This window comes from Phycomyces blakesleeanus, assembly GCF_001638985.1.
Source record: "Phycomyces blakesleeanus NRRL 1555(-) unplaced genomic scaffold PHYBLscaffold_9, whole genome shotgun sequence".
NCBI lineage: Eukaryota > Fungi > Mucoromycota > Mucoromycetes > Mucorales > Phycomycetaceae > Phycomyces > Phycomyces blakesleeanus.
The window spans coordinates 897,352-916,948 of record NW_017265142.1 but is presented as its reverse complement, the minus strand read 5'-3'; the positions used below and the strand labels follow the sequence as shown (position 1 = coordinate 916,948).

The window sequence follows — 19,597 nt, the reverse complement described above, 5'->3', positions numbered from 1 at the left end:
AAAGGTGGCCACTTGCCTTAGTGCATGTTTATTCTGCTTAAAGAATACAATGGTGTGCCAGTAGTGTGGTGATCCAGACACTCGGATGTTGGATTTATCACATATAAGAACATATTCATATTGGGATAGCGTAGTAGCTATCATCTTGTCAGTATAAAATATATATAAACAATTAAGTAATCAGCCCAATAATTATTACACTTAGTACTGTAGATAATATCTTAAAGATTGTTAAGATAATTATATCATACTGCCAGGTAAAATGTGTCAGATCGATATGGAGCTAATTTAGTAGGAAGTCCTAAAGCTCTAGTATAAAAGAGAAAAGAATAGCTAAGAGCTAAAGAAGTACGATTTATGACTTGATGTCATAATTGTAACACCGACACTAGTTAAGCAGTAAATACACTCTAATAACCAAATATAGTAAAGGAAGAAAGCCTTAAGAAACTAAGACGTAATGACAAGAGCAGATTGTGTTTTCTTATAAAAAGGGACACTTTTTATTTATGAATAAAGAACAACTTATATACAGTCTCAAAGTATTTCTATACGTCTCAAAGTATTTCTATACGTCTCTATTATCAAATTTATTATTTTCTATTGTTTTGTACCTGAAATACCACAGTTTGTGTGTGTATGTGCAAAATATTTTTGGATCCAATGTTATCTTGGATAGCAGATTGCTATATTATATTTAATATTGTGTATTTAGAATTAACACATTTATCGATTTTTTTTGCATAACAGTAACTACAATGCAATAATAGGCATATCTTTTTTTTATATGCTTGATAGAAGAGACATTTATATACAGAGAAGACATATAAGAAACTACTGTAGGATAATAATAGAGTATAGGGTTAATATGAGATTCTAGTCTATTAAGCGTATATAATACGTTTTCAAAAATCATATGCCTATAGATGTCTGTTCTTATTTTTTTTTTTTGATTGATTGATTGATTAGCATGAAAATTAACACATTTATTCTATTTTTTGCCTTTGACTGATAGATTGCGAATGACAAGTTGAGTAACAAAATTTACACTTATGAACAGAGTAACGTTTTGCTACTGTGATAGTGATTAAGATATTGTGCGTAATTTTTTTTTGAAGAATTTGATAGTGTTGTGTGATAGATAGTCCCACAAAGACATACAATGACAAATAGACAAATATTGAAATCTCATTATATCCGGGAAAAAATAATCAGATTGAATATATCAAGTATGATAATTATGGCTCTACAGTGATTTATAATAACTAGCATATCTATATATAATTTTGAAGAGGTTCATACTTGTGCTTTTATTTTTTGTATTGTGAAGAAAAATCGTTTTTTTTTGTATGAGACAAAGTTTTATTATTAAATTTCCCAAAAACAGGTCGTACTTCCTAAAGAAGGAGAGGTAGATGCCTGGGGGGAGATTGATGAACACACAAAGTGTGGGGACTATGTAGTAGGAAACGAGAAAATTACAGAGAAGAGGGAAACAAAATTAACAGAAGAAAAAGAACGACGAGAAGAAATAATACAGGAGAAAGTAGAAAGTAGATGGAGCACAAGAGTGAGAGACCTAGTCTAGGAGATGGGAAGACTGAAAGAAAAATTGAAGCGATTCGTTCACAGAAACAACTACATTGGCAGGAACAAAAGGCACATCGTCAAAAATTGTGCGCCAGTACGCTTTCCACACTGCGGCAAGAACACCATCCAAAACATGATATGAGTTAATATGAGGAGGGGAGGGAGGGAGGGCGAGAGCATAAAAGGTACGAAGTATTGTGGACGGTTGGGCTTGCCAGTGTGGTATCCACATATGCATAGTCATAGTCCAAACTTGCCAAACGAGAGGACACTCAACAAGGAAATGTTCAGGAGTCTGGTTAGAGTAACCACATAGACGGCACTTGGGGGAGGCGACAAAGCTGGTGATAATAGCATGAAGGATGGAAGCTGGGGAAAGAGAGTTATGTAGAAGTCGAAACCATATGTTGTGGGTGGAAGTGGACAAGGTCAAAAACCAGAAGAAATTCCATTGGCGAGGTGACAGGCGTGAGACCGATTGGTGGGGGTTTGGATCTGGAGGGGGGCATAGGAGTCGAAACGAATGTCGGGAAAGTTTGAGTTGTCTTATAAAGGAGGCAAAGGATATTGAGAGGTGCATAGGGACAACTGTGCCATATGAGCTATCATGGGAAGCGGAAGGGTGGGAGGGTGGAAGGCAAAGAGAGGCAAAGAAGGGGTGTATGACCTGTGTGTGCGTGTCAACAATGCGGAAAAATCGGTTGATGAGGATTGGACATGTTGTTCGAGAAGATAGATGGAGACGAGAAAAACAGAGAAGTAAAGGATCGTAGTAGAAAGCATCAGAAACCAACAGTTGATGAAAGCGAGAATTAGAAAAAAAAGTGTTATGTGGTAAAGAATGATATATAGCACTAAGAGGAAGAGAAAAACATGTAGCAAAAGAAAGAGAAGGAGGTATGTCTAAGGAAGGTAGTTTATCATAAGCAGAAAAGAATAAAGACAGCGCAGAAGGGAAAGGAAAAGTGCCTTTGCGACTGGTAGAAAAAAAGAAAAAGAATGTAGGATCAAGCAAATGGAAAGGGGAAGCGGAAGAATACATAGAAATATGAGCACGTAGCCAACGAATAGGAATAGAGAGTGTGGCACGAGCAGGAAAGAGAAGAGGAAGAAGCCATCGAAATTGAAGAGCATACTGTGGTATACACACCACAATTGAGTGAAATACAAACTCCACAATCCAGAACGGATACTACAATTGCTAATGAACCTGGCAGGGTCACATCTCAGGAACGTAACACACACCAGGCACTCGTACACTTCACACTGCTTCAGTGATAATCAACCATTAACTAACGGAGATCTTAAATTAGGGAACCAAATGTTTATATAAACAGCTATGATCTTCTTTCTTAAATAAACAACACTCTCACAGTACCTATTGTTCCCTTTCTGAAATTTATTCGTATACCTCACATACTGTTGGGCAGCCGGATCTATGAGACCCAGCCCTCCAACGGACCGTGGAAGACATAATGTAGCATATTTTACTCTTGGAAACATGCGGCGCATGACAAACTTACGAACAATAGACCGTAGAGTGTTCATGAAGGTCTTTGGAAACCAAACAAGACGAATGACGTGCCAAAGACGAGAAAGAATGAGAGAGTTGACGATTGTGGCGCGTCCACGGACTGAAAGGTAACGTTGAGAGTGCAACTGTGTTGCCAAGCGTATATCATTGAGAAGTTTTGCGCCGAATGCATCACGTTGTGTGATGGTGTCGATGAGTGGATAGCCTAGGTAAATTGCCGGCGAGGAAGAGAAGCGATCATACCACGAGGTGATACCGACAGATTGGAGAGGGATCTGCCATTCTGGTAGTGTGAATCCGGACAGAGAGAGGGCATGGGTTTTGTGCATATTGACCTTAGCATTAGATGCTAGGCCGTAAGTATGAAGATGTTCGTTGAGGCGGTGTAAATCTTCAGGATCCTTGAGAAAGGCGAGGAAATTATCAGCATAGGCTAATACTTTAAGAGAAGTGGAAGGAACGGATTGGGGAATTGTGTAGCTTTGAAAAAGAGAATCATCAAGTATACGAAGGAGCAAAGGTTTGAGGACAAAGTTGAAAAGGACAGGAGATAGCGGGTCACCTTGGCGTAAACCTCGGGATTGAAGGACAGGAGAATAAATGTAACCATTAACATTAAAGCGTACGCGAGTCTGGAAGAAGAGGGAAGTGATAGAAATGACAAATGAATGTGGAAAGCCATATTTGAGGAGGACTGTTTAAAGATATCGAGGATGGACGCGGTCATAGGCTTTTTCCTGGTCGAGAAGGACGCCAATTGCGGTAGAAGAAGTCTTGTGGGCTTGTTCCATAACCAATTTCACCAAAAGGCCGTTATCCGCAATAAATCGAGATGGAAGGAATCCAGTTTGATACGGGTTAAGGACAGTATTGGCGATTGGGGTCATGCGGATATTGAGGAGGCGGGTGAAAATTTTAGCGTCACAATTAATGAGGGCAATTGGGCGCCAGTTACGGAGGAGAGACAGGTCACCTTTCTTTGGCAAAAGCCGCACACAAGTATCTGTCCAAGAAGAAGGAAATAAGGAATGGATGAGAGCATCATTGTAGACACGCGTAATTAAAGAGGCATATAGGTGTGAAGAAAAATCGTTCAAATTTGGTATGTTACATCGTTAAATCGGAGCTTTGGTAAAGTGTGGTCAGTATCAAATCATCGACATGGAATGAGTCATGAAGTTCAAAGTCACCAACAAAAAAGAGCATAAATATGCACTGAAATCCTTGTCATCTTTTAGCTTTATACTCTTTTATCAAATAAGCAAGCAACAAACCATCGATAATTTTTGTCATCTCTTTTTTATCAAGGATTTATATCGCAGAAATTCGTGTCAGAAATCACATAAAAAAAACAAGAACAAAAAGACTTTATTTTTTGTGCTTTCATGAACTGTGGTTTCTATTTGATTACTTCTGGTCTTCTGGCGTTCGACAAAACTTATATCGACAATATCCTCATCAAGTGAAACAACTAGAAGTTATCAGCCTTTAAACAGCAAAACACACACACACATATATATATATTGAAATGTACAGCCGTATACACTCAAAAATTAACCCAAGGCTTACAACTACTGTCTTGCATTCCTCTATTCAATCCTTTTCTCGCCTATCCACTCTCCGTCCTGCAGTCCGTGCGACTCCTAAAAAGTCCGTACCCATTGGCATTGTCCGTTTCTTTTCATCTTCGTCTATTTCTCGATCTAGTCGTGATGGAGCCGCTGTTCAAGTATCCGAAGAAATTCTAGGCGAAGTTCCTTTGTTAGATGTTCAAAACGTTCTTGTGGTAGGATCTGGAGGACTTTCTATTGGCCAAGCTGGTGAATTTGATTATTCTGGTAAGAGCAATCCCAATTTTCGTTTATTATTTTCGTTCTTTCTTTTCTTTAAAAAAATACAACAAACCTGTAACTTATTTAACCCCTTATAATCATTCAGGCTCTCAAGCTATTAAAGCATTGCGCGAGTCTGGTGTAAAAACGATCTTGGTTAATCCAAACATTGCTACCATCCAAACATCTCACTCTTTGGCCGACTCGGTTTACTTTCTGCCTGTCACACCTGAATATCTTATCCATATTCTTGAAAGAGAGCGTCCAGATGGTATTCTTTTGACTTTTGGTGGACAAACCGCTCTCAACTGTGGCATCCAGCTCGATCGTATGGGTGTTCTCGATCGTCTTAACATCAAAGTTCTCGGTACACCTATCAAAACATTGGTAACTTCTGAAGATCGCGACCTCTTCGTCAAGGCCCTCAATGAGATTGGTATCCCTGCTGCTCAATCCACTGCTGTTGAGAGCGTAGACGAAGCCTTGTCTGCCGCCGATGAGATAGGATACCCTGTCATTGTCCGTTCCGCCTTTTCTCTCGGTGGACTTGGCTCTGGATTCGCTTCCAACGGAGACGAGCTTCGATCCTTGGCTACCAAATCTCTTGCTCTAACTCCACAGCTATTGGTTGAGAAGTCAATGAAAGGCTGGAAAGAAGTTGAATATGAAGTTGTTCGCGATGCTTCTAACAACTGTATCACTGTCTGTAACATGGAAAACTTTGACCCTCTCGGAATCCACACTGGCGAGTCTATTGTTGTTGCCCCTTCACAGACACTTTCGGACGAGGAATACCATATGCTCCGTACAGCTGCTATTAAGATCATTCGTCACCTCGGTGTTGTTGGAGAATGCAATGTCCAATATGCTCTAAACCCTCATAGTTTGGAGTACAAAGTCATTGAGGTCAATGCTCGTTTGAGCCGTTCAAGGTAAAATAAAACCCCCCTTTTTTAATTTTTTTTTGCATTTAACAGACACACATACACTTGTATATTTATATAACGCATTATTTTAATTTATGATATTTATATATTTTTTTTTCCATTTTTGGTCTCTATAGTGCATTAGCTTCCAAGGCTACCGGTTATCCACTTGCTTTTATTGCAGCAAAGATTGCTCTTGGTCACACTTTACCCAGTCTCCAAAACTCAGTAACCAAGACCACAACTGCTTGCTTTGAGCCTTCTATTGATTACGTTGTCACCAAGATTCCGCGATGGGATCTTGCCAAGTTTCAGTATGTCGATCGTCATATCGGCTCTTCTATGAAATCCGTGGGTGAGGTTATGGCCATTGGTCGTACTTTTGAAGAGTCTCTCCAAAAGGCCATCCGTCAGGTTGATCCCTCCTGGCAAGGATTCCACGGCTTGTCTGAGCCTTTTAATGATGTTGATGACATCCTGACTGATCCAACCGATCGCCGTCTGTTTGCCATTGGCCAAGTAATGCTCTCTCCCGACAAGGCCGTGCGTGAAAAGTACTCGGTAGACCACCTCCACTGCCTAACCAAGATTGACAAATGGTTCCTTCACAAACTCAAGAACATCGCAGACGTCTATCACCAGCTATCCGACTCCAGGGGTGTGCTCTCCAAAGTTCCCATTGACCTGCTCAAAAAGGCCAAGAAGACCGGTTTCTCTGACATTCAAATGGCAAAGTTGCTCGGTACAAATGAATTGGCTCTCCGTCAGGTTCGAAAAGAAAACAATATCACTCCTTTCGTAAAGCGTATCGATACCCTTGCTGCCGAATTCCCTGCACACACAAACTATCTTTATACCAGCTATAATGCTTCAGAAGACGACGTGGCCTTTGACGACAAGGGTATCATGGTACTCGGTTCTGGCGTTTATCGTATCGGATCCTCGGTTGAGTTCGACTGGTGTGGTGTATCTTGTATCCGTGGTCTACGAAATTTGGGCGAAAAGACAGTTATGGTTAACTATAATCCCGAGACAGTCTCGACCGATTTTGACGAATGTGATCGTCTGTACTTTGAAGAACTCAGCTTCGAGCGTGTTATGGATATTGCCGAAAAGGAAAGTGCCAAGGGAGTGGTTGTGAGCGTGGGTGGACAATTGCCACAGAACATAGCCTTGCGTTTGCATGACAACAACATCAATGTACTCGGTACCTCGCCCAAGATGATCGATGCTGCCGAGGATCGTTTCCAATTCTCGAAAATACTCGACAAAATCGGTGTCGACCAGCCGACATGGAAGGAATTGTCCAGTGTCGAAGAGGCCTTTAAGTTTGCAGACTCTGTTGGTTATCCTGTTCTTGTTCGTCCTTCATATGTACTTTCAGGTGCTGCTATGAACGTTGCCTATACTCCTCAAGCTCTTAAAGAAAACCTTACTATGGCTGCCGATGTATCCCCGCTTCATCCTGTTGTAATTACCAAGTTCATACAAGGTGCCAAGGAGATTGACATTGATGCGGTGGCTCACAACGGTAAAGTTCTTGTACATGCAGTTTCTGAGCATGTCGAAGACGCTGGTGTCCATTCAGGTGATGCCACTCTTATTTTACCATCGCTCGATATTGATACACAGACCATGGATCGTCTCAAGACAATTGCAGACAAGGTGGCCAAGGCATTTGAAATCACTGGACCTTTCAATATGCAAATTATCAAACAAGATTATAATTCCACTCCGAATTCAAATGAGCAAGAGCCTCCCGCCCTCAAGGTCATAGAGTGTAATATGCGTGCATCTCGCTCGTTTCCTTTTGTTTCCAAGGTGCTCGGAATCAATTTTATTGACATTGCTACCAAGGCACTTGTTGGCAAGCAAGTTCCTTCTCCTGTCGATCTGATGAAAAAAACCTATGACTATCAGGCTATCAAAGTCCCTCAATTCTCTTGGACCCGACTCCAGGGTGCTGACCCTTTTCTTGGTGTTGAAATGGCTTCTACTGGCGAGGTTGCATGCTTTGGTAAAGATAAATATGAGGCCTTTTGGGCTTCGATCCAGTCAGTTCAAAACTTCCATATCCCGCCTCGAAACTCTGGTGTCTTGATAGGCGGCGATTATGTTACCAACATAGATGACTACCTTCACATTGCTTACACGTTCTACAATGAACTCGGCCACTCGATGTTTGTGCCGACAAAAGAAGACAAACTTATTCTGGAAAAGGCCAATATTCCCTGTATTGTATTGCCAGTAGCTGAGCAGACCGAAAATAAGCGTGAGCTAAACAGAATATTCAAGGACAATGATATCAAGTGTATTGTTCATCTAGCCAAGGTGCGTGCTCCCGATCAGTTTGACAAGGGTTACATCTGTCGCCGTGCGGCTGTTGATTTTGGTATTCCTCTTCTGAACGATTCTAAAGTTGCTCGTTTATTTGTTGATTCTTGTGTTCGTCACCGCATTGATGATGTTGTGGAGATTCCATCTGAGGTCAAGAGCTGGGGAGAGTTTGTGGAGACTAAGATATAAAAACAAATAACAATCTATATTGTATATGTTTATTTTAAATAAATGAAATAAAACAAAAAGCAGAGAAAAAACGTTTCGCATATATCCCATAATATACAAATAATATTAAAATAAATAAACAATTGCTTTGATTACAGTTTTCTTGTTTTTTCTCTTTGTTTGTCTACTGATTGCTTGTATGAGCAAATGTATTTAATTTACACGCGCCTTTCCTTCTTCTAGGAATAAAGCTAAATGTTGATTTTATGGATAATAGAACAAAGAATGAAATCAGTGCTTGGTTTGATCTAACCTAGGCATAGGCATAGATGAGATGGAGAGGACTTGCTACGAATACAAAACAATAGAAAAATAGATTCCTTTTTTTTGGCTTGGCTAAAAATGATTAAGATAATGAGTAAATAAGGGAAAAAAAAGAACATTATATCAAAACGCAGGTGCTGGTGCTACGTTGGAAACATGATGTGAGGCACTGGAAGTGAGAGAGGAGGAGGAAGACGTCAGAGTACCTGTAGAAATTGGGATAGGAGATCTTGTTGGCCACAAGTAAGACGACGCCCAGTGGGCAAAATGGCTAAATATCGATGATTCTGAGATGTCCTGCGCATCATTTCCCTGCAAAGAGTGATTGCCTGTCCAGTGCGTAGAGCCACGCTGATCAATCCCAACTAAGCATTCTCTGAGAGCACCGTTGTCTTTTGCAGTATCTTGGATTTTTGGCTGTGCTGTGGATTCTGCTTCGAAATGCTCGACTTGTTCTGGCACAATTACTTCTGGGAGAATTTCTTTATCCTCCTCAGTAAAGCTTTTTATAGAAGGGCTGAGTTCATCAATGTCAATATCATCCGGCTGGGAGTGCTTAAGACGGGCTGGTGCAATTATCTTGATAGATGAACGAGGGCAGACATTCTTAGAGTTACTTCTCTGTGTGCTTTCTTGGAGCGACACTTTCGGCAAAGTTGGCTGCAGCCTGACTTCGGTCTCGTCGTCTAGCAAAGCGATGCATTGTTCCACGTGGTGATTAAATCTCAGTTTTGTTTGGCGGCCAGAAGAAAAGATTGTTGGAGAAAGAGTGATATCTCCAGATTGTTGCCTTTGCTGCTGTTGCTGCTGCTCTTGTTGCTGCTCTTGTTGCTGTTGCGTTTGATGATCTTTTTGATGTTGACGATATTGTTTTTGATGGTTCAGCCATTCTTCATGCTCAGCTTCACTTTGGCGTAGTTCTGTCGCAGATCGTTTAAGAAGATCAGCCATTGTTACTTTTTTGAGAGCAGACTTTAGTGGCAACCCTTGTGGTGTGATGGGGGCGTTGGTACAAAGGGGTCTTGAGGTCATCAATCCTAATGTTTCTTCTGTAGTTGCTACTCTTGGGTGGCCAAATCTATCTTCTTTATCGGTACTCTTTATAACTGTGTGGAGTGGACCATACAACCAAGTCACATCACTATCCTTAAGCCTTTTTTTTACATTATTATCATTATGGTGATAAAGAATAGTTAGAAAGAGAGAAAAGGATGAAGCTATATCTAAATATCTACCAGTTGAGGGTCTGGGGACTGATCGTCTTAAGATTATTTTTTGTTTTGGCCCATGTACGCCATGAGGCATTCTCAAGACGAATGCCATCAACTACAGTCTTCTTCTTTTTTGTCATGACTCGCCATGAGGCAGCAAGATCCATCTCGTCAAATTTGTAGGAAAGGTAATCAACACAAACTTCGGGTAGCCGAACATTGAGCTGGTGTGGCTCGAAATCGTCGTCTGCGATGGCATGCTTCTTGGATGGCATTGTGAATCAAGAGAGGAGACAAAGAGATAAAGAAAATGAAAAGTGGCGAAATATGACATTATTTATTTATATTTTCGATGCACCATGCAATGAGCTAATACCGACGTTAATTCTCCTTGTTAATGCGGTGAATAAGATACAATAGCCCTTGTCTATCATCTCCAAGGGCTCAAGGAGTGCCTTGTAGACTTCAGATCAATCCTTGGAAACAAGCACTTCCATTCCTCACCAAGTGGAGTCCGTCAAGGTGACACAGTTTGCTTACACTTCCTATCTTCTGCTCCCGCTCCCCTGCCCCTTCTTCCGATCTTTTCCTTTGTGCTTGACTATTCACTGTTGAATCTTTACTCATAATCGTTGAATACTGATTGGTCTGATAATTTAGGTTCTTGCTATGTTCCCTACTAAGCAACTACTTCTTTAATTACTCTCTCATTTTTTTTTACGAATGCATGTGATCAAAAAGACTTTTTATTTGGTATTCAATCAATACACCACCGTACTTTTTTTGTTGGTATATGCGTGTATGTACTCTTTTGTCTCTTGAATAACCGCTGTTTATCTTACTCGTCTGTTTATTATTATTTTTTCACGCTATCAGACTTATTCAAAATATTATTACTGTTTAGTTTATGCTCCAATAAGATCACACAATTATAGGTAATAACCACGCCACTGTAACATGCAACACACATATGTACATGAGATTAAGCTTGTGAACTAATGTCCAATATAAATAAATATGCTATGAAAAATTAATATTACTCATTTGTAATTATGACCATTGACTATTTTTATCTATCAATATGTACGTACTCAGTAATAGCATAAAAGTAAAAAAGTAATGAAGATGTTTGTGGATACAAAAAGAATATATATATATTCAAAAGCAGCATATCCAGTATGTTTTGAATCTCGTAACATCTGTATACATTAAAGATAATTATATTCTAACGAAGTTGATAATTTAACATTTATTGTTAATACGATTGTTTCACCAAGCTTACATTGGACTAGGCTAAGCTAAGTATAACAACATTTATTTATTTTCCTTCTTGTTAGGTCTGTGGGTACAATACATGGTATTACCATTTCAAACTTGCTCCGAAAGAAAAGGAGTAAAAATAACCTTTGGCAAGACGTTGCACTTTGTCGATCGCTTTTTTTTTCTTAGTTGGAAATTACCCAACATTAGACCTCACATTCCACAGTCACGCTCGCCTATTGAGGGACAATGCTTCTGTAGATAGCCATGTGTCGTTTGTTGTATAATTCTCTAGTGTCATGCACAAATCCATTCGCCCCTCCCCTAATGACGGTCTAGAAGAAGATCTTGAGGAATTGCAACGTAATTTCTTTGCTAATGAGCAAAAAGCCGCAGCAACTGTTATTCGCAGTACACCTCCTGCCATGCAAAGCAAGGCACCTAAGAAGGAGAGTGTATTCGCCCAAAGACGGCGCGAAGCACAGGAAAAGGCGTTGAAAGACGCAGCACCAATGCCACAACTTGAGGATGTAGAAATGCCAGATCTTGAGTCAGTGCCAGTTGGATCTAGAGTCGAGCAAGTTTCAGATCAAGACGATGGTATTGATGATCAAGTTCCAGTAGAGGATCCATTCCCGGAACCCCATGTGCCAGTGACGAAAAAAATGCTGGATTTGACATCGATGCTCGGCAATATTTTGGGACAAGTAAAAGAACATAATGTGGAAACAGTAACAGCGCCTGTGTTGCCTGCCGATCGACCTACTGGGCAATCATCCCGACGTCACGTCCAAGGGTTTCCAGAGGCAGCACATCGTAGCGAGTTCAGTAAACGAATGGCTCAAAAAAAGAAGGAAGTTAAATCCGAATTGAGTTCTACGAGTACAAAAGTGAATGATACTTACAAGCAAGATGACGAAGAAGACGAAAACAGTCGTCGAATTGCAAACATGTCAGAGCAGGAAATTGAGGAAGCAAGACAGGAGATTATGGGTACCTTGAGTCCTGCTTCAATTGAGACACTAATGAATCGACGCAAGAATGTTAAACCAGTGGTTAAGAATACACAAAGATCTACAGATGAATTGATTGACGAAGAAGAAAAGGAGCGGATTGCTATGAAAGAAACATATTTTGCTGATGTTCCAATGGAGTCAGATAAGCTGGCATGGATGAAACAGGTGAAGGAAGAAGTTGAAGACGATAAGGCAATGTCATCGAATGAGAAAGTGTACCGAAAATTGAGATTTGATTTACATGGCAAACCTGTTAATCCTTCTATGGATATACCTCGTCATCAGGGGTTACATCATCATGGAGATGAACCCGAAAAAGCCGGCTACACTTTGGCCGAATTACTTCATTTGGTTCGAAGCCAAGTGCCTTCTCAGCGAGCAATTATTTTGACTACTATTGGACGAATTATTCAACATTCAAAAAAGTGCCTTTATTCAAACAACCCCGAGGATAGCTGGGCACACGAAGTGATGCGAGTACTGTTGAGGCCTGATCTTGCCATAACTCTTTATCTGCGATCTGCATTAGATGACCGCAGCTTGGTAGTGCAGGCAAGTGCGATTGAAGCTATGGCTGCACTTGTATTAGATGTGGACAACAAAGAAGACAATAACATGGAAGTATTCCTTGGTCATGTCATCAGTCCGCGTACACCTCCGACAGCCGGCTCGACTACCAAAGTGACTGGACTTGCCAACCGCTTTACTAGTTCTATTAATGCAATTCGTAATCAAAATAATGATGAAGACGAGGATGATGATGATGCAGTATTAGCAGAGAAGGATCTTATACGTGGTCTGATTGGCATGGATATCCTTGCCCGTATTCGATATCTTGTGGCACCTGATAGTGGATTGTTGACTGATCCAATGTCAATGGAGCGGCTAGTGGCCATTTTGGTACGTTTTGCCGAGGCAGGAAAAGACGTATGCGAGAAAATCATGAAACATGAACTATTGGAACGCGTGTTCGAATGGGGTATTGTAAACCCTGAATGGCCCATTAGTGGTACTTCATCCACAAGGCCAAGCTTAGTTGTGCTCCGATTGATGCGAGTGTTAGCTCAAGGTAGTAAAACTATTGCCAAGGATATATTACCCAAGACAACAGCCGGTCTTCCTTTCCTTGTCGTTTCCCCTGCTATTGCTGGCTCGAGAGAAGCAGACGCGTATGAGCTGCAATGTGAGATGCTGCGTTTATTACGTGTATGTATGTGCTATGGACTGGTGATGCCTATAATTGAGGACCTGCAGTCTCTTAATATGTTCTGGCTCCGTGAATCTGTTCACACGCCCTCTGCATTGAATGATAAGAGATCAATGGCAGTCCTTTCCTTGTTGGAAGTTGAGTTACATCTGGCGGCCGATCCACACAAGACAACCCCTGTACACGCCATCAGTTGGCACCAACCACTTCAGTTTTTGCCTATAGTAGTTTCTCTCTTGGGATCCAAATGCGCCCAACTTCAAGACTGTGCATTGGGTTATTTGGCTGCTTGGTCAAGCTACATTGACCGTTTCCCGCCTTCTGCTACTGAGATTCGTCTGGTGTGGAATGCACTTGATATGACTGATTGGTCTGTACCCACTGTAGATCGTACATTGCGTCGCCTCCAACTCCTGAAGGCATTCGGGTCTATTCACCAGCCTGTTTACAACGATTTGAAAGAAAATGTCAAACACGTATTATATGATGCAAGCTTGGTCGAGTCTCTCAGGAGATCATCGGGTCGGGCGGGTCGGCTTGCATTTTGGTTGTGGATCAGCCAAACTGATGAATCGGGTCGGAAACAAGTGTGGGCCGACTGTAACACGGCGGAGATTACGATGGCCGTCTGCAGTGTGCATGCAGGTGCAGCCGAAACGTGGCTGGCGCAGGCTCTGATGCGGTCCTCTGTGCTCGATCGACTAGAAACATCCGTATTGGATGCATTTTATATTCCACAGAGTGATCCATCCATGTCAAAGGCGTTGTTCGAGTATGATGGACGAATTATTGATACATTTATGTATCCTAGCTACGATGTATCTAAGGATGTGAGTGTGTTTCTGTGGTCTCCGATTGATGAGCTCTACCATGGAGAGAAGTCCTTTGTCGAAAGTGACGCCAAAGCTGCTGATATCATTAAGGCCACCCTCAAGGCCGCAAGTCTTCAACCGGAGACTGACCGGGCAGTGGCTATCGTTTCTTTGATGAAGATCTTCTTGATCGGAGATCGGGAAGGACGCCAGAGTGGATTTGAAAGTGAAAGAGAGGTGTTCTGGAATGTAACAAAAGAGGTAGAAGGATGGCTTGAGCTTTTGTGTAGTTACCCCACTCAACTTGATCTATTGGAATCCGCATGGAAAAGATCATCGGCACACATCCGACAAGCCCATGTTTCGTTTTACCAATTTTACCAAGCGTTTGTTGGTCAATATGCAGCGGTTTCTATGGGTACTCATGTATTTGCTCGACTATTGGCATATGTGGCCACTGAATTGAGAGACGAAGTTGATTACTGGCATCTTCTTGTGAGCGACTACCATGATATCCTAAGAACAATACATGTCCGTCCCGACGAAGTAGCCAACCGACAGGGTTTGCTGGACCTGCAGAAGCACGTGTAGAATGTTTAGACTAGTTTAATAAAGGGCATGGACAGTAGAGAAGAAAAGCAACCCCCTTTAATATCACATTCAAAACAAAAAGGAAACCGGTACGACACTGTCGGCGTTCCTGGATGCCGTACCGATGAAAAGCGTATTTCTGCAGAGTATATGCAGAGTATTGCCGACTGTGTAGCCTTTTTATCCTGCTTTTATCATTTTATTTATTTTATTTTATTATATTATATTTTTGGGGGGATGCATGCACCAGGTACCTCCACCTTGGACCTATTGCTGGTTCTGTTTTGCTTTTTTGTTGTTGTTTTTGCTGCTGCTGTTATTATTATTATTGCTATTACTATATAGTTCTTTGTTGTTGTTGTTGTTGTTGTTGTTTGACTCTAAGAATTATTAACGTAAAGCTTTGGACAATAAGACTTCTGGCGCCATTCCACGCCCTGGAGAGAGAGAGAGAGAGAAAGAGAGAGAGATGGATTGTCTTTTTACCGCACCACAACTCAGCCCAGTCCAGCCTGCATTAAGAGGAAAGATGAAGAATGAGACAAATAGAAAGTCACTGGTGCAGAGAGGGCCAGAATGCAACTACAGCTGGCTTACTTTTTGATGGATCGGTGAGACAGGTTCAGAACCAGTTCACCCTTATAATGATGAAGTGGCTTGACAAAAATAAACTTACCAGGCGCGCAGGAACCTTGTAGGCTAGACAGAAATCTGTCCTGTTTAGGATCTTTAGACATGTCGACCTAGTCAGCTCTCCAGAGCGTCCGTGCATAGGAAATATATATAAATACAAGTTGCCTCACCCACGCACGCACTCCCTTATTCATTCACTCCCTCACTCGACCTTCTTACTGACTCTGCTATGGACTTCTTGCCCTCTCCTCCGTCATCACCCATTCAACATTCCGCCACCATTGCAATCTGTGGCTCTTGTGACAAGGTGCTCGCGTCTGACTGGTTTTGTTCCGACTGCCACTCTAAGTGTGCCACTTGTAACCGTTTCCTTGGACCAGGCGAGCATTGTTCACGCTGCTGGGCGTTTGACACTCGCCATAATAGACACGTCCGTAAGCCTGCCTACACTGGTCCAGTCGCATTCACTTCTGTCCTTCCTTCACCTACAACCAGTAGCAGTAGTCTCGACAGCCAGCCTCATTAAGAAAAGAAAAAAAAACACAGAAAACAGAAAAACATAAAAAAAAAAATTACCCACAGTATATCCAACTTTTTCCTTTTCTTTTATTTCCTACATGTACAACAAATATTCCTCTCCTTCTTTATATATACATACACATATACATATACATATACATAGTCTTTTCTCCTTTTCTTTGCCTTTTTTCTACCCATGCCACCATGTATTTTCCTTTCCTATATTTCCTTTTTTTAATCCTTTCTTTTGTTAATGGTAAATCGAAGCCGTGCTTCCATTTACAATAAATAGTCAAATTTCTAACAAGCCAAAAACAGTGTCAGACCAAAGCGTCATATGTTGCTGCCGTGCCACCTTCACATTCAAGTGATTGGTGGAACCTGTGCGTTCTTGTGGAAACTGTGCATGCATATCATTTCTTAGCCTGTGTATCCTCAGGATTATCACCATCTACTTCCCATCTTCACAGAATATATATATGTGTGTGTGTGTGTTTATATGTATCTCTCGGTAGAATATCCCGAGATCAGCAAGAAGCCAGCTGGTCTAGGGTTATTCGCTGTCATGTCAGCACATATAGCAATCTAACTAACTGTCTAAAAATTTAGACAATGACAACAAGTCTATGGTAAAAATATTTCAAAGTAATTATTAGGTACATGTTATGCACAAGTAAAAAAAAATACTCAAATACCCGTTCATCCAAATGAGGATTAAGCGAAACAGCCATCCCAAGTGACTGTGACAGAAAAATAACTCGTCCTCCCCCTCCCCCCCTCCCTCATCCCCAGCCCTGAACACCCTCTTTTTTTTACCTTCCACCACCACCCCCACAAAACCTACATACAAACGTCTACTAGTCAATTTTGATTCGACTTCAACTTTGCTATTAACAACATAACGAACTCTTCTGCAGGATGGAGTTCCAGGGATTTCCTCGTATCCATAGTATCTTTTATGCAGTGTTTGATATCATCAAAGGAACCGTTGTTCAACACCAAGTCCCTGAAGGCAGCATTACCCCACTAGCAAACCAAGAAGAATCAACCACAAAGCCATTAATCGAATTTGAAGCAATTAGTGAATATGTAATCCCAAAAAAACAGCTCTATAAACGTCTTGTTACTATCTGTACCAACAATTATAAAGTAATGGGATGTCCAGTTATTCTCAACGATCATGTAAAATATCGCGATTTTCGTAATGAATTCAGATTCAATCTATGCTTTGTCTTCGAACGTGATGCAGAGACAAGTAGCTACGAAGCAGTTGTTCGTAAACTATCGCGAGTTCTAGAAGGCTTGGAGGTGAGGAATTCAAGCAAGTAGTCAACAGAGTGAACTAGGCGAGACAACCAACATTTGGGATTAGTTGGAATGTGACTTTCTGTCGCAAGATGCCAGCTCAGAGACGAAATCTGTTCAGAATGTGATTGAACAACTCTTTGAAGATTTGAACAGTTACTGCGAGTGTCAGATTCCTATAAGTAAGCCTTTGTTCTATATAATTATCTACTTTATTTTATTTTTTTAGCAATAACGATAATTAAACGTAAAAAAGAAATTGAAAGTATTAGAACTGATCGACTTGTCTCTCCCGTTTTTTTTCTCCTTAGATGCTTTCAATACAATCAATCTCAAATTGTTTCCGTCCTATCCAAACCCCTCAACCGTATACGACTATCAGGTCCCAGTGTGCACGGTAGATGTCAAGAAAATGATGACTCACAATTGGGATATAACGGTTCAAAAAGTAAGATAAGACAAACAATAAATAATAATAACAATAAACAAACAAGCAAACAAATAAACAAAGGACGCCCTGTTGTAGGTAACTGACCATATCAACGGAATTAACCATGTAAAACGTATTGCCGACTTGAGCAATGTGCGAACTGAATGGGTGCGGCAGAGTATGGAACATCTCATGTAAGCTTCTTCTTCGTTTGGTATATATAATGTATGTGGATTCCTGTGCTGGTGTTAATCGAATTGATTCAAAGGTACTATGGATGCATCATCATGACCGACATATTCCAGTTCTCGAATGTGTATGCAGTTAAACCCGAGATCACACGCTTACTAGACGATAGTTCTGGTCTAGCACAAGAGTGCCTTCGTTACATCACCCTTGCCAGTCAGTTGAAACGCTTTAGTAACAACGTGAATCGAGATAATAACGGTTTTTTCTAGACATGCCAACCCCTCCCCTTCCACGTATTTTTGCCCTCTACTGTGGTCTGCAATATGGTTCTTCTGTTAGGGACTGGATAGACGAACAACATGTTGTCTCTCTGCCCATTGATGTTAGGTAAGTCTAACCAACAGTAATATATATATACATGAGAAAATAGAATAAATTAATCGATCTTATTTCTTTTCTTTTTTTTGCTTTTTGGGGTTTCAGGCGTTTCATATCGTTTGGTATCATCAAGGGCCTGATCTATCGGGTGCACAAATATCCAATTCTCATCAGCCTTAACCCAAACGACAGTTTTGAGCCAAATTCGGCTGACAAACCGTTCTCAAACATCATCAATCTCAACACCGGTACCACTATACACTCTGAGATTATCCCCTTTCTCAATGGCAGTCATCACTACGACGAGATCTGCACAACTCTCAAATGTTCTCCCCAGGAACTTGATGAGGAACTTGGATTTGAGGAAAACGCATTTGAATATGCCATTCCTCCTCTCTCGTCCGTTTCTGCAGAATCTGCAGTGCGTGAAACTACTCAGAACCCAAAAGAAACCCCCGACGACGCGAAAGATGAATCAAGCAGCATGAATCAGTGGCGTGTCAAATTCATCTTTCGGTAGAATTTATAACTCTATAAATCTCGTTTAACAGCACAACGTTACGCTTATTCATGTAGAAAACCGACGAAACAATATATATATATTTGGCTTCTTTTTTTTTATAACCTAATAATTTACTGTGAACCTGGGGGTGTCATCTAATATATATGTGTATAAGTATTTGTGGATCTGTAATCCTCTCACTTACGGTCTGGCTGAGCTCAGAAAATCGAGCACCCACTCTTTCAGAGTGTTTCAGGAACTTGTCTGCACACATCTTTACGCAGGATTCCTTACAGAAGATAAATCGGGTATCAGTCAAAGGCATACACAAAGCAAAAGCAACGCAGTGTAGCGCAGTGCAACGCAACGCAGTGCGATCCTTGGTCAATGCTGGAACCCTTACCTCCTTTCTAGAAACAGCCTTTGTTGTAAAGTCATTGGCACAATCCTCAAAACAACGTTGGACGAGATTACTGTACAAGTTCATAAAGTCCTTCATCTATAAAAGGGGTTGGGGGTGAAGGGTTAGTCCCACCTCATGAGTTTGCATTCTGAATTGACGTGTGTGAGTTTGGCCAACACTTTCCTGTTTCTGCTCAATCATAGCTGCGATCTGTGCCTGTTCGGCTTGGTTATAACGAGAAATGTCCATGTTGCTTTGTTATTTTTTGAGATGTTTACTTTATTTATTTATTTTATTTTATAAACAGAAAAAATGATACACCTTTTTCGGAAAGTATTCGCACACTTTGGGGGGGGGGGGGAAATTCGTATGCTGATGTGTCACGTGTGTGATGAGTTTGGTTGGCCGTCAGCCAAAAGACACTTTGCTT

The 19,597-nt window shown here is 41.0% G+C and overlaps 6 protein-coding genes across 6 annotated transcripts; 3 read left to right on the top strand and 3 right to left on the bottom strand.

The window, feature by feature from the left end:
- Window positions 1–1,579: 1,579 nt before the first annotated feature.
- On the bottom strand, window positions 1,580–2,632 carry PHYBLDRAFT_167800 (hypothetical protein; the record flags this gene model as incomplete). Its single annotated transcript, XM_018435724.1, has 1 exon — window positions 1,580–2,632. One exon carries the CDS (start codon window positions 2,630–2,632, stop codon window positions 1,580–1,582), a length of 1,053 nt encoding a protein of 350 aa, XP_018292424.1.
- A 1,772-nt stretch (window positions 2,633–4,404) lies between these two features.
- PHYBLDRAFT_124538 (hypothetical protein) lies at window positions 4,405–8,555 on the top strand. Its single transcript, XM_018428997.1, has 3 exons — window positions 4,405–4,962; window positions 5,063–5,881; window positions 6,028–8,555. Exons 1-3 carry the CDS (start codon window positions 4,653–4,655, stop codon window positions 8,406–8,408), a joined length of 3,510 nt encoding a protein of 1,169 aa, XP_018292423.1. The 5' UTR covers window positions 4,405–4,652; the 3' UTR covers window positions 8,409–8,555.
- Window positions 8,556–8,700: 145 nt separating this feature from the next.
- On the bottom strand, window positions 8,701–10,197 carry PHYBLDRAFT_67689 (hypothetical protein; the record flags this gene model as incomplete). Its single annotated transcript, XM_018441837.1, has 3 exons — window positions 8,701–8,735; window positions 8,918–9,864; window positions 9,947–10,197. 3 exons carry the CDS (start codon window positions 10,195–10,197, stop codon window positions 8,701–8,703), a joined length of 1,233 nt encoding a protein of 410 aa, XP_018292422.1.
- An 806-nt stretch (window positions 10,198–11,003) lies between these two features.
- Window positions 11,004–14,808, top strand: PHYBLDRAFT_167797 (hypothetical protein; the record flags this gene model as incomplete). Its single annotated transcript, XM_018435723.1, has 3 exons — window positions 11,004–11,030; window positions 11,260–11,315; window positions 11,478–14,808. The coding sequence occupies 3 exons, from the start codon at window positions 11,004–11,006 to the stop codon at window positions 14,806–14,808; spliced, it is 3,414 nt and encodes a 1,137-aa protein (XP_018292421.1).
- Window positions 14,809–16,896: 2,088 nt separating this feature from the next.
- On the top strand, window positions 16,897–18,608 carry PHYBLDRAFT_99189 (hypothetical protein; the record flags this gene model as incomplete). Its single annotated transcript, XM_018444085.1, has 7 exons — window positions 16,897–17,288; window positions 17,365–17,447; window positions 17,577–17,713; window positions 17,792–17,889; window positions 17,964–18,097; window positions 18,154–18,271; window positions 18,368–18,608. Coding segments are annotated over 7 exons (1,203 nt in total), but the record flags the coding sequence as incomplete, so codon positions are not given.
- A 307-nt stretch (window positions 18,609–18,915) lies between these two features.
- Window positions 18,916–19,263, bottom strand: PHYBLDRAFT_111688 (hypothetical protein; the record flags this gene model as incomplete). Its single annotated transcript, XM_018428230.1, has 2 exons — window positions 18,916–19,053; window positions 19,168–19,263. 2 exons carry the CDS (start codon window positions 19,261–19,263, stop codon window positions 18,916–18,918), a joined length of 234 nt encoding a protein of 77 aa, XP_018292419.1.
- Window positions 19,264–19,597: the final 334 nt, after the last annotated feature.